The sequence below is a fragment of the Saccostrea cucullata genome, unplaced genomic scaffold, assembly GCF_032062105.1.
Source record: "Saccostrea cucullata isolate Sc308-1 unplaced genomic scaffold, CSIRO_AGI_Scuc_v1 ctg2461, whole genome shotgun sequence".
In the NCBI taxonomy this organism is placed as follows: domain Eukaryota; kingdom Metazoa; phylum Mollusca; class Bivalvia; order Ostreida; family Ostreidae; genus Saccostrea; species Saccostrea cuccullata.
The window spans coordinates 19,698-44,137 of NW_026935543.1; the positions used below are offsets into that span (position 1 = coordinate 19,698).

At 33.5% G+C, this 24,440-nt stretch overlaps 1 protein-coding gene across 1 annotated transcript; it reads right to left on the minus strand.

Moving 5' to 3' along the window:
* Positions 1 to 310: 310 nt before the first annotated feature.
* On the minus strand, positions 311 to 15,469 carry LOC134243191 (uncharacterized). Its single transcript, XM_062725413.1, has 9 exons — positions 15,265 to 15,469; positions 11,583 to 11,788; positions 11,222 to 11,318; positions 9,797 to 9,977; positions 8,688 to 8,773; positions 3,868 to 4,661; positions 3,561 to 3,700; positions 2,073 to 2,260; positions 311 to 1,107 (listed from the first exon to the last, which is right to left on the minus strand). The coding sequence occupies exons 1-9, from the start codon at positions 15,428 to 15,430 to the stop codon at positions 311 to 313; spliced, it is 2,655 nt and encodes an 884-aa protein (XP_062581397.1). The 5' UTR covers positions 15,431 to 15,469.
* Positions 15,470 to 24,440: the final 8,971 nt, after the last annotated feature.

Sequence of the window (24,440 nt, forward strand, 5' to 3'; positions counted from 1 at the left end):
AGACGAATCTGATGTCAACTTCCTGTTTATCTGTGCATCTGTCTGTACCACAAATAATAAATTTTTGTCACAGTTTTCTCCACAACTACTCATCACAGATGCTTGAAATTTTTTAGACATGAAATATGGTTGGATTCATTTTTGTACGAATCCATTGTCAATTAACTTTGTTTATTCCTGTCTGTCCATATTCACATCAGAGTGAGGGTATTACTAGTGAGCACTGGCTCACAGAAATCAAACAAACAAACAAACAAACAACCAAACAAATAATAACATAGTTACATACAAAGAACATCATACAACTGCGTTACTGCTCAGATCTGAGAAAATCTGCAACAGAATCAATGATTTTTCTAGATTTTGTCACACGCACACTGTTATCTGTTATCTCTGTCAGCACATCCTGTATTCCCTCCCTACCATTTCTGCGATAAGCCAGTTGTAAGTGTGATAAGGAGAGTCCACTGCTGGCAATCTTATTTCCCATTCCATTCGAAATCACCTTTTGGTCCAATAAAGGCTTTAGTGTGCTCATTAGACTTTTTGTTGTGTTCTTGTGATGGAATATGGCAAAGGCAGAGTTTGAAGTGAAAGATGCAGCAAGTTTGACTTCAGGGGAAGGTCCTGTATGGTCCAACAATCTCTTCAAGGCTAAGACATCCTGTAATGAGTCATGCGCACTGTATTTGTCTTGTAGAATTTCTTCGAAGAGGTGTAACTGTGAGTATGATGAAAGGTTTGGATGCGAAATTTTGAAAAGAGGTAAGGTATCAATGAAACCAATGACTGCAGATGAGAATGCCTCCAAAATGTTTAATTTACTCAAAATGTTGAACAGCACAGGAAGGTCAAACACTTTGGAGTTGTGTCCAACTAGAACAGCATCTGACTCCGATTTCTTCATGAAGTCGATAAACTGGATCAGTGCATCCTTAATGCTGACTGTCTCAACTTCCTCATCATTGTGGTACATTTTATTGTTGACTACTTTTATTCCAGTAATTTCTGTAGCTTTTGAGGACATTGGTTTTTCTGGAATGATGTATTTGTTGAAAACCTCATCATTTCTAACTGCAGACAACTGCACAATATGAGAATCCCTTGCTAAAAATAAAAAACAAATAATTTAATTTTGATTTTAACGCATCATTTGATTGGATAAAAAATTAATCTAAATTGTATAATCTGGTTTGCTTACGTCACAATGACTTACATCAAATTGTATCAATCCGCTTGACGTTACGTTTAAAATATGAACTATTTGAAGGCGTTATAAAGAGAAAATTTGTCTTGTTTTATATTCTTGATGATTGAAAATTAAATCATAAGGAGTGAATTAAATGGCAACCCAAATTATACTGCTACAACCTGGGTTGGAGCAGTTTACGCTTTTTTATAAACCGCTTTGAGGTTTAGAAAGCGTAAACTGCCCCAACCCAGGTAATACAGTATAATTTGGGTTGCTATTTAATTCATTCCTTAAGTAAATTCAAGTTTTTAAAATTAAAAGCATTAAAAAAAATACATACAAAAATTGATATATTGTAAATGTATTATATTTAGCATGTATGATATTTGGCAGAAATTGACTTTTGAATAAGTAAGCGTAGATTTGATTTAGCGCATTTCTATATTTTCTTCTTTATGTGTATATGTGCAAGACATTTAGCGTTGTACTTGATTTAGCGGTTGCTGCGTTTCGCCAAATCCGCTATTAGAATACACAGCCAAATGTAATCCGTTTACAGTATGCATGATTTAAAAAATTTTGAAACATTATAATAATAGTAACCCTCTTCCCCAAGACTTAACTCCTTCAAAGATGCTTGAATTCTTTCAGAATATGCAATTTCTTTTTAATCAGTGTCCTCAGAAGGAAGGGTAAAGTTTTGAAAGATATAAAACATGCTCAACTACTTGTACCAATACCGGAATTATGCAAGAGTCTCCATTTCTATTCGTTTTCTATGATAACTCTAGTATTATTCCTTCAAAATGCATACAAAAGAAATACCGGAAGAGGGTCATAACCATCAGCATTGACTTAACATTTAAATCTAGGTTCTTACCGAGTCCAGTAGTTTCCAAATCAAAATAGATCTCTTCAGCATTTAACAGCTGACTTGAAGGGAGATGATCATACTTTGGAATTGTTTTTGGAGCTGGAATTTCAACGATGTCAGAGGCCTGCTGGAGATCACATCCTGTTAAATAACTGATGCCTTCCCTTGTTTCTTTTGTAGAAATACTTTGAATTCTGTAAAGAAGATGTATACTGTAAAACAAATGATTCTAAACTGAGGTCTTACAAAAGGCCTAGCAAAATAAACAATCACCTAATGTACAGCTAATAAATTAGGAGTTGTAAATTAATGAAAATCCTGAGCACATCGGCAAGGAAAGAGCACAAAGTAGACCAGAATAGAAAAGTTATGGTACATGTAATTTACTGAAGGGGGGGGGGGGCTTAAATTTTATCACTTCTTAAGAATGCCTCCATATCAATACAGCATATAACTTTTTTAACATTTTGTTCGTATATATTACTTAGTAATAATTTGAATTTGATTCCCCACTGTTTCCCTCCCTACCACAAAGGATCAGGATTTAAACAAATTTAAATCTTCAATACATGAGGATGTTTACATTTGCATATGACTAAACATAGCTTCTCTTTTTTTTCGGGGGGGGGGGGGGGGGGGATTTTTTCCCTTTATTTTCCTATGTAAAACTTTGATCCACCATGTATGATTTGAAAAAAAAAATAATTCTACTTTACCTGAGGATGCTTCCATATTAATATCACCAATCATAGCTATGCTATTCTTGAGAATTTTTTAAAATATATATTGTACTGTAAAATGCAATTGTGGCCCCACCCTATCCCTGGGGGTCATGATTTAAACAATCTAGAATCTACACTACCTGAGGATGATTTCATATCAATATCACTTATCATGGCTTTGCAGTCCTTGAGAAGATTTTTAAAGATTTCAAATTCTCTATATATTCCTGTGTAAAACTTTGATTGGCTATGTGGTCCCACCCTATCCCCCAGGGTCAAGATTTGAACAAACTTGAATCTACACTACCTGAAGATGATTCCATATGAGTTTCATCTTTCCTGGCCCAGTGGATACTAACTTTGTAGCAAGTTTGGTTGAAATTGGCCTAATTGTTCTTGAGAGGAAGATGAAAATGTGAAAAGTTAATGACAACAGATACATTTTTATCAGTAAAGCTCACTTGAGCTTTCCGCTAAGGTGAGCTAAAAAACTGGGTATGTAGGTAGGTAAAATTCTTATTTTAAGATTGCAGCAAAGCAATATGCCCTCCCTTCTTTGAAAAAAATATTTATCAAACCATGCTATTTATAACAAGCATACCGTAAATCTTTGGTGATTCAGAAAACAAATCTTAGTAACATGCAAGATATTAATTCCCACTTAAATTCATACTTATCATCATTCACTTGTTCTTGGTTTATTTTCATTTTTGAGGTTGACAAAAGGTTTTTTACACCTGACAAATGACAATCAAAGTATACTAGTACGTACTTCCTGGCTTTCAATTCTCTCCTTCTCCTTTTAAATTTCTGTGTCACTGAAATGGCCTTCTGTCGCTTTCTTTGTAAATCCCTCAGAATGCACTGTCGTCGAGTATAGTAGCCAGGAGAGAGGCCCAATTTCTTGTTAACCTTTAATAAGGATAAAAGAATCTATTATGTACAACTACAATGTACATACATATACAATACAATCTGCTTTTGATTAAAATTTGCACAATTTTCAAATGTAAGAGATAACTTGAGTGGTTCAACTCAGATATGACACACTAAGCACGAAAAAATAAAAATTTACAAACCTTTACAAGATATCTGTGTCCAACATTTTTCTGGGCTACACATGCAGCAACTCTATATCTGAGGCTTGAAGAAGAGCTGTAATGATGGGTCTTTGGGGCTTTTGCAGACACCATTCTGTGAAAACTCTCATTCGACTGTGTGCTTCCTAAGCATGAAAGACGATCAGAATGACTTGCATATGAACTGAAGACTTCTTTCAGATCATCCTGAAGGAACCTATCTTTCAGGGGTTTTCCATGTGGAAGTGACTTGTACCTCAGGTTAGGGTTGTTAATGAAGTTGCACCACCTTGAGGAGCAGTGTTGGTGATCTCCAAATATGTGTAATGGAATTGATGAAAGGTCTTCTTTGATTTGAGAAGCATTTCCTTTTCCCTGTGCTATGGAGTAACTGAAGCATTTCTGAATGTACTTTATCACAGACAAAGTTAGAGATGAATGTTTTTTCTTCAAGGTAAACAAAGAGTTTGTAAACAGTTTCTTTAGATGATTTTTATCAGACAACTTCTTAATATCAGCATTGACATTAGCTTTCAGTCTTGCAATAGTGGTAGAGTCCTCATCTCCAATGATTCCATCAATGGTTATTCCTTTACTTTTCTGTAGATCTTGGACCATCTCAATAACCATATCTGCCTCCATGGCCTTTGAACTACCCTCCCAATTCTTTGAGCACTCATGGGCTGCTGGATTCTTGTTGGTTGATTCAGCTACACTGCATACTCTGCAATTCTTAGACCTCAGAGAGTATGACAATACTTTGTCGGAGAGAGGACCAACCATGGAACAATGACCTGAAAAATTACAAATTAGAAAAACTGTATAACTTATAGATGTATTCGTTGTTTTTATTAAAGCATTTTTCATGCATTTCTTAACTTAATAAAATGTATGTCTTAATACTTTGGCAAGGAAAATCAAACTCGATCACTGATGTTACATGTATGCATTTGGTAATAACTAGGGATGTCAAAATAGTCAATAAATGATATTCGAATATTCGATAGGAGTATTCGAATATATTCGAATATTCGATAAAATAAATATACCTTGCATTACAAAATATATATCATCACTTTCCAGTTAAGCAGTATAAGTTTTATGCCATTATTTTGGAATAAAAACTCATGTAGACTTTGGTAAATTCACCACAATTTTATATATATTTTTTTAATTTTCGAACATATCAAGAATTTACATCCAAAAATGTTTTTTACCGAATTTAAAATTTTTTTACCGAAAATTCAATGCATTCTTTTCTGTGTTCCAGATTAATTGATCGTCTTACTAAAGTATACTGATAGCTCCTACAAATTCATACCAAGTAGAACAATTATCTAACAGATCTAGGGAAATATTAAAAGCAATTACTTTTTGCTAATTAATTCTCTGATATTGATATTTAATGATTTTTACATAAACAAGGGATCCATGTGTTTACTTAAAACAATACAACAACACAAGCTGATTGTAAGAACTGGACACTATTATACCAATAATTAAGTGAAAAAATGAATAAATTACTCTAATAGATACACTCTTCACACCTTCAGGTACATGTAATTCAAGAGGAGTGTCTCTTAATTTTGTACAAACTTGATTCAATTTCTAATAAAACTTGCCAGGTTTTTCCCTCTTTTAAATGCTTGTTCACTGAAAACGAATATTCGAATCATAAATATGTATTCGAATATCAACTCATCGAATGAATATTCGAATATTCGAATATTCGTTGACATCCCTAGTAATAACCTTTAACCCCTTTAGTCAGCAATGAACCTGTGCGTCCAGTGCACTATAGCATAATTAGGTCAAATATTTATTTTTCATGAGGGGTGCTGTATAATTAATGCAAATCGTTCAACTTTAAAAAAGTAAACAGTTGCTATAAAACGTGTTTGCAGAATGCAATAGGGACCAAATTCCTACTTCTTTGAAGTTAGTGTTCTAAGTATTGACAATGCTTTGGTAAATAATGTTTCTAATAAGTGTCGTTAAAAATTGGTTGCGTGCCATAGAGCGATTAGCGAATACGCTAACTGTGTAAAATCACCTAATATTTTAATATTTTGATTTGACTCATTATGACTCTTAATGATTTTTCTCCTATATATATTCCCGTGTAAACATTATATCCTTTTTTGGCTCCATTATCCCACCTTGGGTCCATATTTCGAACAAAACTGAATATGCTTTACCTGCATGAGCAACATAACTATTCATGGCTGTTCTTTAGAAGAATATTTTACAATTGATATGGACAGTTGAACTTTGAGATATGTGTCTTTCTAAATTTATTGCATCTGTTTGCATACATATTTAATGGAATCAAGCCCTAAGCAAACTTAATGCATAGTTTATGTTGGGCACAAGCGGAAAGTAATCACCCTAATCATCAATATTTTTTTTTATTTTCCTAAAATTTGTCTACTGTAGAAGCATAAATTTTCGTGGGCATAAAATTTTGTTGTTTTGACATCAAAAATAATCTCGTCGTTGTTTTAAAACTAACCCTAGGTCTAAAAAAAATATGTTTGTTTCCTGTAACCCGACCGACCCATTCAAATTACCCCCCGGGTGAATTTTTTTTCTGACAAATGGCAAAACTTTGTTTGATCAATCAGCTGATTCCATTTATTAAAACATAGGTAATCAGAGATTACAGAGCTCACCTCAATGTGTGTTGTCTTTAAGTAAGGCAAATTAAGTCACACAATTAACCAACAAAAAGTGTACATCCAAAAATGCCAAATTTAATATGCATTTTTGATACTTTGGAATAGACCTATATAAAAACTAAAAACTAGTTCTTCATCATGAAAATGCAATTAAAATCCAGCATCTGAAGCAAGATTGAGAGTTTTCATCCCTTCATGCATTATTTAAGCAACTGGTTTATATAAGCTTTATAGTTTCTTGGTGATAGACTTGCACCCATAACTTTTACGAGGTCTATTATCTGGAAAATGTATGTCGAATTCAGCATCTGAAGCAAGTCCATTTGTGTGCATCCTAAGATGTATCATCCATGCAAGTTTGGTCAACATAGGGCTTAAAGTTACTTGCAAATGAAACCTGTATAAAATAATTAACCTTTCCACTAATCCAGAAAATGTAGGTCAGATTCAGCATCCGAAGCCAGCCTAGTAGAATGCACCCTTAGATGTACCATCCATGCAAGTTTGGTCATTATAGGGCTCAAAGTTACTTGAAAATGAATCCTGCACCATAAACTTTAACCTGTTTACTCGTCCAGAAAATGTAGGTCAGATTCAGCATCCGAAGCAAGTCTGGTAGTATGCATCCTAAGATGTACCATCCATGCAATTTAGTCATTATAGGGTTCATAGTACACTGTACCTTGAAAATGAAACCTTCACCAAAAACTTTAACCTGTTCACTCAACCGAAAAATGTAGGTCAGATTCAGCATCCGAAGCAAGCCTGGTAGTATGCATCCTAAGATGTATCATCCATGTAAGTTTGGTCATTATATGTCTCATAGTAACTTGGAAATGAAACCTGCACCAAAAACTTTAACCTGTTCACTCAACTGGAAAATGTAGATCAGATTCAGCATCCGAAGCAAGTCTAGTAGAATACATCCTAAGATGTACCATCCATGCAAGTTTGGTCATCATAGAGCTCAAAGTATCTTCGAAATGAAACGTTCACCAAAAACTTTAACCTGTTCACTCAACCAGAAAATGTAGGTCAGATTCAGCATCCGAAGCAAGGCTGGTAGTATGCATCCTAAGATGTATCATCCATGCAAGTTTGGTCATTATAGGGCTCAAAGTTACTTGAAAATGAATCCTGCACCATAAACTTTAACCTGTTTACTCATTCGGAAAATGTAGGTCAGATTCAGCATCCGAAGTAAGTCCTTAGATGTATTTATCATCCATGCAAGTTTGGTCATCATAGGGCTCAAAGTATCTTCGAAATGAAACCTTCACCAAAAACTTTAACCTGTTCACTCAACCGGAAAATGTAGGTCAGATTCAGCATCCGAAGCAAGGCTGGTAGTATGCATCCTAAGATGTATCATCCATGTAAGTTTGGTCAACATAGGGCTTATAGTTACTCGGAAATGAGACCTACACCAAAAACTGCACCAAAAATGTTAACCTGCACCAAAAACATTAACCTGGTCATTCCTTTGCTGAAATTGCAGCATCTGAAACTTTGACTGGTACAATGAAACACACTAGCAACATCTTCCATGCATGTCTAATCAATATAGGACTTAGAAGTACTTAAAAAGAAAACTGCTCCAAAAAAATTAACCTTAACCCGGGACGCCGACGCCGACGCCGACACCGACGCCGACACCGACGCCGACGCCGACGCCGAGGGTATCACATAAGCTCCCCCCAACTTCGTTGAGGTGAGCTAAAAATGAAAATTAGCTAGTAGCTTAACTTGAGACATAAAATATGTCAACCTAGTTTACATTTAAGTTTGATTAGTTATAAAGAGTAATCATTATTATAACAACAATTTCCCCCTACAACTTTCTGAAGATCGTTTTCTGCCGCTAGGCAGCCATTTTGGATGCCATGTTGGGTGTCCACTGTAAATATGACACCTGGTATATTGAGTCCAGGGATGTTTGACAATTCATAAGAAAAAAAAAATCCCGACCTACCGACCCTTAATTTTTTTGGAATGTTACAGGAAACAAACATATCTTTTTTAAAGCCCTATTCAATATATAGTCATATAAAATTTCGTGTGGGATTTAATTTTGTTGAATTTTGTTAACAGAATAAACAAAATTTAATCCCCCGAATATTTGTGCTTTTACAGTATTTTTACCTGATAAACTATCATATGTCTTTCCGCTACCCCGTTTTTGCCATCCAGCATCTACAGCAACAACTAGTCCATTTTCGTTCATCTCTCTGAAAAATAGTTAAATAACAGACATCAGTTATTAACTGTGAACCTGTCTCCTTTAGAACACCCCCTAATGTGCATAACATTCTGCATATTTATCAACACAAATTATACTGTACATGACTAAACCTTATATTTATCAGTATATCAGATTCTATTAACTTGATCACTATCAATTATTATTAGGTATTCCCTATGATTTTCATTTGGGGATCAAAACTAAAACACGAGGCTCTTGGGGCTTGGGCCACAATACTCTAGGAAGTCACTGTCTCTGTCCAATCTAATTAAAATTATTTGTTAGATCCACTTGCATACTCGCTACACAAACATCTAACAACATCTCATTGAGGGTCACGTCAGAGGTCAAATTCTAATCAACCAATCAAATTGTCTCTTGCAAAATCATTGTTTATTTGTTGACGTAATTGAAGAAAATAAGTCTAGGGTTGTTCCGAATTTGAACCCTAAGTGACCCTCTATAGGATGTTGTTAGATGCTAGTGTAGCAATTATGCGAGCAGATCTAACATCTAATTTTGATTAGACTGTGTCTCTGTCACTCTTCAATTTTTTTTCTTCAATCAAATTTTCCTTTTTTAATTCATTCTAGGAATGAATTTAATAGCTACCCAAGTTATACTGTATATCCTGGGTTGTGCCAGTTTTGGCATTCTATACAGCGAGGCTTTCATTTCAAAGCAGGTTACACTATTATAACTTGGATAACTATGAAGTTAATTCCTTATAATTTAATTCTCCATCAATAAGTAAAGAAAATAAGACAATTTTTCCTTCAAAAATGCATGCAATTAGTACATACATGTATCTTATATGTAAAATTAAATGGGTTGTTATGTTTGTGACATACATGTTAGTAATTGTGACTTAACCAACACAGGTTATACCATATGGCCACTACACATGTATGCTGGACACCCATTGATCTGATCAGAAAAGCTCTATTGCGCCTTTGGCTCATTTGAGCTAAATAGTGAGATTTAAACTGAATTTATATTGTTTACACACTCATTCATCATTTCCAGTTCCTTCTGCAAAGCATCAGACATAGACTCTGCAGCAATATCTTCAACAGCTCTGCCTATCTCTTTCTGTCTTTTGTCCAGCATGGCATGGCTTACAGGTGGTATATTCAGCTCAGAAAGGAGACTGTTGACTTGCATTGCACCAATACCAACATGTACAATTGCTGTAAATACAAATTCATAAATGTAAAAAAGAAATCAATCTAATCACTTTAAACAAGAAGCTTGTGAAATACAACACTCACCCTAGTCTCATTTATTTTCTCTCTTTATTACCAGAAATTAAGAATAGAACCCATACTTTTAACAAACTAAACCCCTAGGGGTTATGGCAACAAAACTTGACGGGCAGGGTTCGACATTAACGTTAGTCCGTTAGTCTCAGACTAATAAGTCTCGGACTAATACATTTTCATTTGGACTAATAAAAGTTGTGGCGTATTAGTCCGAATGGACTAATAAAGTTTTCTGGGGGAAAAAATTACCGAAGTTCTCGACAACTTTCACTGGAAAACCCGTATGTATTTTTAGCTTTCTTGCATCTTGGCGGAAAGTTATGTAATTCTGAGTCAATTCGGCACTTAATTTTAGGACTCATTGGAATGAAATTAAACATTTTAGGGATTATGATTTATTATGACTCACAAAGAAAGATGTCGGGCATTTGGATGTCGTAATCATTGATAGAGAATAATGAGATCGGGAACACGATCCTAGTTCCTGATCAGGCAATTTCAACAAATATTGGTATAAAACATTTCATGTAAACGCATGCTTTGTTTATTACAAAAAAGTATAAAAAGTACCTTGAAATGTAAATTCTATTGTTTAATTATATTTTTGACGGACTCATAAAATTGCCTGTGGACTAATAGAATTAAAGATGCACTAGTCCGGCTTGACCAACGCCGAAAAATGTTAGTGTCGAACCCTGGCGGGTTGGGCGCCAGATTCAGGCAGGGGGTCTGGGGGCCGCCTTGAGGCAAAGCCTTGGTGGGGGCCAAGGGGGCGAAGCCCCCCGAAGCTCTTGGATTCTAGAGGTTTTGTAGGGTAAAAATGAGGTCTACCGAGTAGACATCAGAAACATTTCCTTGACAAAACTATGTTTTATGCTAACTTTGACAATTTAAGGGGGGGTGCGCGCAGGATGTGCCCACCCTTAAATCCGCCACTGATTATATCAATTTATAGATACATATACCTATTTACTGGCTATGAGGACAAAAGCAAGTTTATTGTCCCCCAAGACAGCAACAATTTCTCAAGGTGCGTCCAAGTTGCTGTTGAGGGGGACAACAAACTTGCTTATATTGGAATAGACAGGTAAAACTCAATCAGGCTCTTGTGACTTGACAATAATAAATATACATGTAACTGATGTAGGGGATGTGTACGTTAAACTTCTTACCTGCTGATAGCTTTGTATTTACATCCCACACTCTTCCATGTTTTTTCCCCGTTTTTACATGGTTAATATGATTACACTTTGTATTGCTGCAACAGACCTGAAATGTTAATGTAAAATCAATGAATCCCTAATTACAGGTCACTGTTCTAAATTCATTCACCATTAATGAAATCAAATGCTTGGGAAAAAATAATTTAAATATGCATTACTTCAAATTACTTCAAAGAAAAAAATGTAACATCTTTCAAAACTAAAAATATGGATATATGGAATACTGCCTGTTTTATATGGAGAAAAATTCAAGGAAAAATCTTTCAAGGTTGTTTTTATACAAACTGTGCAAAAATTGGTGAGTTCATACCTTTAACAAAGAAGCTAAACCATATGTCAACACAGAAATAGTGTGTGAAAGTTGTAATGGTAAGCCACATTTACAACATCCCCGCAAGCCCTCAGCTAACACTCCAAGTTCTACTACTCTCCTCCCCTCCTTCCAATCCTCAGATGTAGTCACTTCTTCCCCATCCACCACCTCCTCTCTTTCCAGTATATTCAAATTTGGCAATTCTATGAATAATGAATAAAAATTATCACCATTACACATTCTTTATTATCTACTGTAACACATCCTGACTAGTTGACTGTTTAGATACACTTACTAAATTCCAAGAACCAGTTTTCAAGATAATTCATAGTGCCGATATACAACATATTTTTCAATATACCGATATTTCTCAAGATATTCTGAAATCAATCTAAAATATGATCTACTTTCTTTTACTCGACATTTGCTTGGGCCCCTGGTCATTCACATATAAACAGACGGTGTATGAGGTGCAGCGAAGAGTTGCATAGCATTTGCAAGATCTTTCAATATTTTAAAGTTGATTTCTTACTCCAGATTGTAAGGTTAAGTAGTCTGTATTAATAAGTTAAAATCTGCATCAACAACTACACCGCCATTTTGATTATGAATGTAAAAGAAGCTATATGGTTGAACAATTTTTTCCCGTAATGCATTATCATGATTATATACCTTTCTATTTTCAAAACAATTAGACCGCTAACATTTTGTTTGTGACTTAGTAAGATCATATGATCCAATTAAAGAAAAATCATGTAAATCTCAAATTCAAATGAGCAAATATTCATTGAGTTTAGAATAGACTTTGGAGAAAATTTGTCCTGTCGTTCCCGCTTAACAATTAGTGTTGGGCCCATTGGCAAGCTGATGTCAATTAAAAAAATTTAGGTCAATTTTGGAATTGATTTCATAATATCTTAAGAAGTATAAGGAATTACGGAATGAAATTTGAAGGAATGAAGATTGTTTATATATGGATAGATATGGATAAAAAGTAAATTTGTAAAGCATTCAATTTAAAAGAATTTTATTGGTGAAAGTAGGTACCCTATGTATATATATTGACAGTTGTATGGTGAGAACCTAGTAAGTTGTTAGAACTTGTGTTCAAACCATTTGTATAGTATTATACAATAAAATATGTTCAAACCAAACTACCCTATGAAAAGAGTTCCATACCTTTATTTTTTTTTAACACCTCAATTTTTTTTCTAAGTGATCTAAAGGCCTGTGGGTCAAATGAGTATATCTTTCATCACGTGCAGTGTATTAAAATAAAATACAGTAATTATCTTTGATTAGTATTGTCATGTAAGGTAAGACATCAGCAAATGTAATTTTTTTTTTTGTAACAGCTAGGCCTAGTATATATATATTTTATTGAAATCCACATATATAGGGGGTTCAGGTATAAATTTTCGGTGAAATATTTTCAATTAAATATATTCTAGCACAAACATGGAGACATTAAGAAATATAAAAAACTTGACTTGGTGAAAAAATTCCAAGTAGAACAGAAGTTATGAAATTATCAATGTTGTGAGTACTGCTATTTTATGCAAGAAAATTTCTATACATCCGAGTATTAAATGATGGCACATGAAAGGAAGAAAAATCCGTTAAATCTAGGTATTTTTTAAAGGATAGAGTCTAATTTTATTTAGAAGTAGGACAAACTATATATTTTCGGAAAGGTCTAATTGCAAGCCCTAATATTCTGTTTCTATGTCAGCTAAAAAATATCCAAGATGGCGGCAAAATATCCAATATGGCCGCCAATAGTAAAAATGGCCGATACAGTCTTATTGAAAACATACTTTCAAAATCCTTTGAGTTAAGAATAAATAATGAAATTTTATGAATTATTTACAATTTATTACTTTTAAAAGATTTATTAAAATAAGGATCGTAATAAAATATGGTCACTAAAAGTAATCAAAGAATTAAGAAAGATGTCAATATTATGAAAATATGGCAAAAAAAAAAGGAAAAAAGATTAATTCACAACTTTATTTTATTTACATAGATCTTTAAATACATATCAAATTTTCGGTTTCAATCAATAATTGTACATTTTATCCATGCTTCCTGGACAAGTTGAGTGTTAAGTTTCTCTCAGACTACTGCTACTACCGGCCGCGGGCGGGTACCATAATCATGATATGGAATGATTCTATAGCATTTTCCTGAAGTCTAACTGTATATACTCACTGAAAAAAAATTAACCACAAAGTATCATGTGCACAAACTAAATTATAGATGTTTTATAGTTATAAGTAAACAATAAACATATATTTTCTTTTATCACATTTGAAGTTCGGGTTATTCATTTATTATACAGACAGTATTTCAGAATTCAGAGGAAATCAGTACATTTATATCAGGGATCGTTAACTAGCATATATAGGCCCCTGTATATGTTATGTAGTAGGAAATGACCATAGTTTTCGAATTCATAGACTTTATTCCAATATGTCTGAAATTATTTAATCTCACATTTTCTATTTCACTTGTGGTTTTACGATACTTTGTAAAAGTGTGCATGAATATTTAAAGGTACTTAGAAACTGTTCAAAAGTTGCGTCGGGTTGACGTCTTTTGAATGAAATCCGGGTGAATTATTTTCTGAAATGATTACAGAACCACAATTTTCTGATAGGAAATTTTCTCAGCTTTCTAATAGTGTATGTTGCATAAAAATATTTTGATTACTTACCGTAGTAAATTTGACCTCTTTTCTTTGAAACGAAAATACATAAACTTCTGCACATTGCATCAAGATGCAACAATAACAATGTTAATCTTCACAATGTAAGCTTTCCTGTGATAGGTCAATGTCGTTAATTCCTTAAAAATCGCCTCCCGGAAAGCCAATCAAAATGACGCTATCAACGTCGCGGAGACAAAATTACAGTGCCATGCATCAAAAGGGAAACCCCGTATCCAATTTTAGCACAACTTCGACCCGGTTAATTTTCAATACAGACTTATTAGAATGACATAACACACACATCATACGAAAGTTCAAACAAAGAAGAAAAAAATCGTTATATTTAATTTCTAGATAAATATGAATACTAATGCAAAAAAGACGTTTATAAACACCGATAAATTGCGTGTAAATAGCATAATTACACAGGTAAGTCGGGTTACCTGAACCCCCTAACATATAACATCATGTATAGTTAAATTTATTATTATCAAATATGATTCAAATTTCCATGTTGCACTTTGATTACAATAGGCCATGTGGTTTTCAATAAAATACCCCCCCCCCCCAAAAAAAAATTATATTTTTAAAACTTTGTGTCAATCAGATGAGAACTTGTTTTTATCAAAATATATCTTTGAAAATTCAATTATATACTTGATAAAAACAAGTTTTCAATGTCTTAGTTATGTCATGTTGTTTTTCAATGAAATATTGAGAAAAATTCAATATCTTCTCTTTTGGTGCACATCTTTAACTATTATAATTTTTTTTTTAATAGCTACAGTACACGTAGTCATAGTTCAAAAAGTCTTTAGATTGGACCTGGTATATAAAATGAACATCAACAAATTCATGTACCTCCCTTTAATATTTCTAATATTTCTAATAGACCTATGTGTAATCATGGTAATTTAGATGCAGATATGAAAACGAGTCTTTTAGATTACGTATTTTACATGTACAAACCGTGATCGTGATCAACGCTGACAGGGGTTGCACTGGCGGAGTAATTGTGGTCTGTAAGGATAGCTCCCCTAATCCATCGAGTCAATTGCCCTGCAGATACTTTATCATATCTCTCCTTCTGCTTTTTCGAGACGAACCCATGGCGTCTGTACTTTGGTTTCACCATCTCAACCAAAGTTACCGCGCAGACCTTGACTTCTCGTCTGCTTTTTGTTTACATTATCGTAATCCGGTTCACATCCGCGAAATGTAAAATGCTTATTATATGTTTGTTTTCTGGCATAAAAAATCGTTATTATGTTACTTTCTATTGATGATGATTATAATTATTTGTAGAAACTTTTAATTCTCTGCCGTATTGAATTCTTTATTATAACGACATTCAGACCAATTTCCGGCAGTTCGAGTTGCGCGGTGAATTCAATTTCGTCAGAAGCGAAACACCTTAAACAAGGTAACCTTGCTCATAATAAATGTTTGATAAATACCATAGAGTAGATTTTAAAGCATTAATTCAATTTCAGCAATTATCAAAAAAGCCCCGCCCCAAATTCACAATTTTCGATGAGAGACCCTTCCTCATCATCGGCATAATACCCAGGAGCAGAGAAGATATTTGAATAATTAAATCATTTTTACTATATAAACACTAGAGCCTATCACTAAACCAGAACATCATATCACATTTCATCACCTACCTTCATGTTTTGGCTAAAACTTTGCTCGAAGTAAAGCGCTTCGAATCAAATATATACAATTACTTTTCACTAGTTTTTATGTGCATTCCGTTTGTTGATGTATGGTTTTAGACACATGTTGCAGTGTGTTGATATCATCATTTATATTTTTTACTTAAAAGTCCCTGATTTTTTAATTCCTGGACATATGTTATTATTGTACTGTTTATTGGACAAACCTCGTGAGAGGGCGAAAAACTACAAATTACAAAAGCACAATAAGAATTTGACAAAATATCAAAATCGAGAAATAATTATACAGAATTAGATGTGTAACTTTAACATGTAAGCTAAACAGGCCCATGCCTATCGCACGCTGGAAATGCGCGGTTTTACAAAACATTGTCACCCCTACTGTGTTCGGAACCTTTAATTTTCGGTGTTCTGCAAATTATAAAACCCGATGAGTTCAGAGTAGCTCTGGCAGTGGTTCTGGCGAGAGTTAGCGAGACTTTAGCGAGATGGGGTAAATTATTCACGGAAATGTGGCTAGGAAGTGACTAGCACGTGGTAAACAGAAAAGTTATGTTGCGTTTCAGTTTTCACTACCCTAGAAATGTACTTCAACCAATCGATCTCTCTTACATTCACTCAAACTTAAATAAGTATACTCTATATTAAAATTTTCTGCAGCCATGAATAAAAATTTCTTTTTGGACAAATATTTTTGCATGGGAACCGGGACTATATTTTTTGGCGTCAGATTAGTAAATGAGGCACCAGTATGATTTTAACTGACCAATCAGCCGAATGAGTATTGCATTATGGGTTACTACGAATACTACAGGGATTTTACGCTTGAAAAAAGGAAAATCTTATAGTAAATAAAAAGTATTTTTAAAAATATTATTTTCATGCTCATAATGACAAACAATTCATTTGTTAAATAAACGGTGGGAGTCTAGGATTCTGAAAGTCAAAAGCGATTTTCGTCTGTATTAATTCCTTTGTTGTACTATCGGTGAATACAATTGCCAGGTGGAATCCCTGACCGAACACGTGATCACGAACGTAAACAAAGTTTTGTCCATTTAAATGCATGAGATGCTGCTCGTTTTCCTTACCCTTGAAGCGCTGGTGTTCTGAACTTGACAATTTATAACTACGTATACATTTTATTAAGCATCTTTTTTCAGTTAACAACAAATTGAAAACGCCCTTTCATAGTTTCTTATCTTTGTATTTTGTTCGTACAGTTTTTTTTTTGTTTGCAGTCCATTGACATGATCCTACAATGAAGCGCATTGAAGTGGTAAAATTTTCCATTTGGATGAAACGTTCTGAGTCATGTTTTGAACGTCAACATAGCGACACGCCCATTTATTTAGAAACGAGAAAGAAATATTCGTCGTAATGTTTAGGGCACCCCGCTTTCCGCGACAAGCAACATGAGTTACAAAGAAATGATGATTTTTAAATTAAAATAAGTTATATATAGAGTTTTAGCTTCTGTAAAACAAGCATTGCAACAAATTTGTACATAATTATGATTTTATCATGTTTATTGGAGTTAGAATAACACATGTACGAGTCGAACACGTGCTTTCTCGGTGTTTATGTAGACCGTCAATTTGATTGGCTATTATATTAATAGAATACCTGTTCTGCAGGTTTTCGATTGAACCATTTGACCGATTTTTTCTTTCTAAAGAAATGGGCGTGTCTAAAGATAGCTCAAAACGTTCCATCCAAACAGAAAATTTTACCACTTCAATGCGCTTCATTGTAGATTGACCTGAACTTCGTGTTCGAAGTAAAATGTGAACATGTATTTGGTGTTACTGTAAACGTTGCTATTCGTTCAACGATTGGTTAGTTGCTCGTGGTAAGATCCTCTGTGCGCATTTACAACAATAGCCATATAAGGCAAACAAAGGTTTGCCAGTGTAGATGATAATACATATCTTTTACCAGCGAATCAGACACTAGTGAGCTCTTTTTAGTTTTGCCGAAAAGTATAAGATATATAATTGTTATTTTAACACCCCCTCCTTTAGTTACCCTTTTTCTGTTAAAAATTACGAAAGTCTTTCAGAAATGTCTGGAAACATTTATTTCAGGACATGTTTTCAAAAGGAACAGGCTATAGCAAAATCATGTTTACTGCCAATTTTTTTTTATAAAACCGGTTCTACCCTATAACCTTTGAATAGATCAACCTAAACCACGTGTCTTGAATTTAAATCACAATAACATTAGTAGGGGTGTGTAGGTACATGAATGTTCGAATCGGGTGGGGCGAGTCTACATATATTAATTTAAATCTTGACCGGTCTCCACATCCCACACTGGGATTCAAACCCGCGACGTAAGAATTAACTCCTCATAACGCGACTCTAGAACAGACATTCTTAATACTGCGCCATGTGTGCGACTAAAAAAGTCAAGCAAAGACTAAAAAATAGATTAAATCTAGTACAAGTAGCAAGGTTCTTTATAAACCAACAAAATCAGTTTTTATAATTTTAGCAATTGGGAAAAATAAATCTGGATTTCGCGAACTCCACTTTCGTCAATTTCCCGTCACCTAAAAATAAAAGAAGTGTACAAAAATAAAATGAATATTTTTTTTTTTTACTATCAATGGAGTTTTATGAAGAGACTTAGTTTTACATTCGACAGCTGACTTTTACATTTCAGTATATGGAGTAAGTCTCTGTTTCAGTTGTAGAAGTCAGTCAAAAGTAAGTCTCTTCATAAAACTCCATTATGAGATATTAAAAATAATTGTTTTTTCACCATTAGTATCATCTAATTGGAATGTTTTGTCTGTTTTCATATCAACATGAAATTGCTTCAATTTCTCGTGAATTTCCCTCAGAGTAATGACACCATCGCCATTTCAATCCAACAGTGTAAACGTTCAGCTATCGCGCTTACAGGACTGTAAAAAAGAAAGTAATTTTGTAAGACGTTCTAATCTTATAAATAAAAATGACGAGTAGGAGATCAAGATTCGTTGTCGGTTGCCTGCTACTCCATATTCCCAACATAAATAAGCTCAAGATTACTGTCTGTGAAAATCTGTTAAAAATGCACCATAAGGTCAAATGCTGACTGAAATTCTTCTGAATCATATGTATACCTGTGCTTATTGTTAAGCCATTAATACCGGTAGTTTACGGATATTTCCGTTCACCCGATCATGAGTTGACAAGAGCACACGGCGGGTGTTAACTGTCGGCAGGGGATGGATACTCCTCACCTTACTGAACTTAAAATTCCCTGATATTCTGAAAAATCTCTGATAAACTCTGTTACCCCTGCACTGTTAAAGTTCTGCTTTTCTCTGTTTAAAGGTACTTGGAAACAGATTTGAAGTCAATATTTTTTCCTATAATATTACAGCTTATATATTTTAATAGCATTTCACACAAAAATTAATAACAAATTATTTCATTTAAAAGTTATTAAAACTTCAATTTTTTTGGCGGGTTTGATTGACCCATACTTGCATTTTCACAAATTTTAACCTTATTATTAATCCTTAGGAAAAGTGGCAATCTTGCTGTGTATTAATGAGAAATATTAAAACTTTTATCCAGAAAAATATTTTTATTCAGAGTAGAAATATTAGAAAGCAAAACTCCTTCACAAGTATCGTCATTCCGAACTAAGAGTTGCTTACTGAGTTTAGCAAATCGAACACACTTATGTACACGGTTTTTGTAAATAGGACGCGAGTTCTGTTATTGTTGATGTTTACAATTCAGCGGGTGCGTTCAATCGCCACAGTCTGCTTACCACAACTACACGGACTGACAATATATTGTGTGTTTGTTGTGCTTTCGAACATGTCTACTATGAATTTCTGGCTTATAGTATTGATATATTTTTCATTTATACACAACGAATTAATTAATCATTTGGAGTATTTTTTCTTTCTCCAAGTCTTCAACTATAATAGCAAACAAGCAAGAAAGGAAGTAAATTAAAAATGATTCTTACAATGGTAGGCCTAGGATTTTTTTTTTATTTCGCCTACATGTACAATGGTATCAAACTTGTCAGCCTAGAAGGTGGAACTTTAGCTCCCTTGGAGCGGAAATCAGACAAATAACCCTGAATCTCCAGGGGCAATTTTTTCTGTTTGAGGAGCACTGTGCTGTTCAAGTTCCTTAACGCCCCCTCCTTCCAAAAAAAAGAAGAAACACCCCTTTCTCTTTTATTTATTTGATTTAAAAGAAAAATTAATTAATTTTAATCAATTTTGAATTAATATTTTATTGATGCTCTTTTAGTATCCTCTGTAAATGCTAATAGTTCATCATATGTTGTGTCAACTTCATGATCATTTGAAGAGTAATATACTACAATTTATCTACTATTATCTACTATTTATCTCAGATTAATTTGAACCAGAAGTCTCTGTCGAGACTGTAGCTCTACTTGTTTGTACTTATAACAAAGGATGAGAAAAAGAGCCATTGCCATCATACCAAAACTGTAGAAAAAGTAGCGTTTTAAAGGAATTTAACAGAAAATTCTATTTTTGATAACCATGGCAACACTGTTCATCGAAATGAAAAAACGATAAACTATTTTAACTATTTTATATATCTTAGTATAGTCTACTAGAGTTCCAAGAAATATTGAAATCAGACCAAAACTGTAAAAGGAGTAGAGTTTTAAAGGAATTTCACAGAAAATTTTATTTTTAGTAACCATGTTACTATGGCAACACAGTTCATCGAAATCAAAAACTGATGCACTATTTAATGTATCTTAATGTAGTCTACTTGTGTGCCAAGTTATATTGAAATCAGACCAAAACTGTAAGAGGAGTAGCGTTTAAAATGAATTTCACAGAAAATTCTATTTTTAGTAACCATGGCAACATTGTTCGTCGAAATCAAGAACTGGTGCACCATTTTATGTTTCTAGGTGTAGTCTACTTGTATGCCAAGTTATATTGAAATCAGATCACAGGAAGAGTTACACTAGCATTTTTAAGAAATTTCACAGTAAATTCTATTTTAAGTAACCATGGCAACACCGTTCGTCGAAATCAAAAATCAATGTACTACTTTATGTATCTTAGTGTAGTCTACCTGTGTGCCAAGTTATATTGAAATCAAATCAAAACTGTAGGAGGAGTAGCATTTTAAAAGAATTTCATAGAAAAATTCTATTTTTAGTAACCATGGCAACACAGGTCATCGAAATCAAAAACCGATGCACTATATTATGTATCTTAATGTAGTCTACTTGTGTGTCAAGTTATATTGAAATCAGACCAAAACTGTAGGAGGAGTAGCTTTTCGAAAAATTGTTTACAGAGAGACGGACGACGGACACCTTACTATCGCACAAGCTCTTCTGGTCTCTGAGCAGTAGAGCTAAAAAGCAGGCATGCCCGGTACTATATTTAGTTTTTTTTTCTTGGTTTATTGTGAGTCGGAAAATTCAAACCACAGATTGAGTTTAAGATTACTTTTTTGTTTCTTCTATCATCATTGTGTTAAAAGTAACGAAAGAAAATTAATGATAATTATTATAGATTTAGTGAATTTTTCAATCTTGATAGTAAAATGTCCACATTGGCCCATGAACCAAAGTTTAATGGGGGGAAATGGGGGATCTAATGTCAATCTGGTACTAGTGGATATATATTATGACATCTACATTAAATAAGTACACTTTTATTTATGTAAACATGAAAAATCAGTTCATTTATTCTTGATCAGCTGTACAAGCCAAATCTATATTATAATATGACCCCAACTCCTAGCTAAGTTTATTTACTAAATGATTTTCTTTTAAGAATCCCTGATCCGCGCCTTTTTGCCCTTCGGGCCTCAGGTGTCTAAATCATCAATCGGAGTTCCTCGGATGACTCGTACCTCGCACATAACCTCGGACGTCAACGGTGATCTTCCATCTTGCTGATTCAGTCATGTGATCTTATTTTTCATTCAAATATTATACTTTTGGAATCCGAGTTACTTTGATGCACGTCCAACACTGCGTTCTTGCTTTCAAAGAATACTAACATTAATTTTGCTTATCATTAACACGAGGAGTTACACTAATAAAGAAACCTTTTCTAAGAACTTTAGGCAGAGCGAAATATGAAATGAGTGACAAGGCAATTCCGGCGGAGAAATGTAGCTATCTCAGGCACGTCACGTAGCATTGTTTTTGAAAGTGGGGGGGGGGCAACCAGAGAATTTTTTTTCCTGAAAAAGTTGACAAGCAAGCAAAAAAAAAAAAAAAAAAAAAAAAAAAAACGAAAATTAAAAGTTGCCCAAACTCGAAAATCCTATTTCGGGGGGGGGGGGGGGGGGGGGGGGGGGGGGGTTAAACTTTTTTCAAAGCCAACTTACTATCACTTCCAATTTTTTCCCTCCAATCCTTTTTTTTTTTTTTCAAATCATTCATTCAATAAGTACAACATAACAGTGAGGCAAAACTTCCGCAGAAGCCCTCTGGTAATACTTCACCAGGGGTGCCAGGAGCTCCCTGGATCAATATAATATTATTTAATATATTTCCAATATATTTGAACACAGATTTTTTCACATGATGCTAATATATAATTATTGACTTCATTTCATACATATACACATAAGTATCTCAAAGAAAATTTTTACCATTTATATATATAAAAACAATGTATTCGTTTAACATCAATAGAAGCATGACCCTTGTTGCAGTGGAGATTGTGTAAAAAAAAAAAAAGAAGAAGAAAGTCTATAGCAATCTCACTGTAACTTCTAGTAATTTAAGTGTTGTTTTAACTTTTGTGCAATGGAAAAAGAGGTGTTGTTGATTTTCTTTATGATTTTTACCTAGGTTGCATAAACCATCGGATAGTCCGATTTTACATAATTTATCTTCAGTATACAATATATTATGCACGCATTTCCATTGGAATTCTTGAATTTTATTTTTAACTTTCATTTTTGAAATACTGTCCCAAACTAAGTTCCACTGTATGTTATTTTGGTAAATATTTTCCCATTTTTCTTGACATTTTGGAATTATTGTCTTGTTTAATATTTTTTCTATGTTCTTTAACTTGATATCTTCAAAGGTTTCCACTTTATTAGTATCTCTTTTTATAAGTAAATTATTATTTAATTTATAAGGGAGTTTTGTTTCGCTTTTTGATACTGAGCTGTTTCTTTTCAGTATTGGATAAAACAGTTTAGGAATGGCTGATTTTATTTTACTATATTCAAATATCCAACATCTTTTGTCTACTAATTTATTAAAAATGGTGTCGTTATATTTAAAACAATTTTCCGCATCATTCCAAATGTCTTTAATTTTTAATAAACCACTTTTGATAAATGATTCCACATATAGGCTTTTCCCTTGGAATTGTATAAGTTTATTACCAAATAGTGAGAGGTTAAGTATTTCCTCTCGATTCTCTGGCACAAATTTTGACTGAAATTCGCTGTATGCGATGAGTGCTTTCTTATAAAAACTAGACATGTTATTTAAGGAAATTGGAGATAAATCTGAACAAGTGCATAAGAAATATTCTTGACTTGAATGCATATCTTTACTCTGTAACCAGTATTCACCAATAGCATTCCATGTTTCTAATTTTGAATGCATGATTTTATAAATTGTTTTTATTTGTTTACTTTTTATAAAATTAAATAAATTTATCATGTTCATTCCTCCTCCATTCTTTCTTAAGCAGCATACGTTTCTGTCAATTTTATTTAATTTATTATCCCAAATAAAAGACCAGACAATGTCATTTATTTGTTTTGCATATATATCAGGTATTCCCCTCATTTCGATTTCATAGCCAATAATTGGAATTATCAAATTTTTTATTATCAAAGTTTTCCCTTTGAATGTAAGGTTCCTAGTTTTCCAGACATGCAAGCTGTTCTTTATTTTTTCTATTTTTTCCAACCATATTGCATTAGTATCAATACCATATCCATGATTTACCCCCAAAGTTTTTATATTAGTTTTTATCCACTGTATCTTTTTAAATTTTGGTGTTTTACCTTTTGATTTGCCTATAAACAGGCCCTTTGTTTTCGAGAAATTGATTTTTGCCCCAGAGGCTTTTTCATATATTTCTAACACATTGAAGGAATGTATTACAGATTCTTCGTCCTTATTAAAAAGTTGTGTATCGTCTGCGAACATATTTATTTTACATTCTATTTTTTTATCTTTATTAGGAATTAAAATACCCTTTATCTGCGGATTTTGTCTAATAGCACAGGCCATAGGCTCTATTTGAAGAACATATAGCAATGGAGCAATAGGGCAACCTTGTCTTGCCGATCTTGAGATTGGAAAGTATTTAGATACAAATCCATTAGTTTTAATGCATGTTTTTGATTTAATAAGAAGCATTTTTATCCAATCGCAATATTTTTTACCAAAGTTAAATCTTTTTAATGTTGCTTCTACCCAACCCCATTCAATTCTATCGAACGCTTTTTGTTGATCTAGAAATAT

Bases quoted from the DNA above. Each gene is read 5' to 3' on its own strand.
- LOC134243191 (XM_062725413.1), bottom strand. From the start codon at position 15,430: ATGGTGAAACCAAAGTACAGACGCCATGGGTTCGTCTCGAAAAAGCAG. The intron at 4,662-8,687 runs GTAAAAATACTG...GTAATTTTTCAG, and splicing joins GACATATGATAGTTTATCAG to GTCATTGTTCCATGGTTGGT. The intron at 1,108-2,072 runs GTAAGAACCTAG...TTTTATTTTTAG, and splicing joins TTTGGAAACTACTGGACTCG to CAAGGGATTCTCATATTGTG.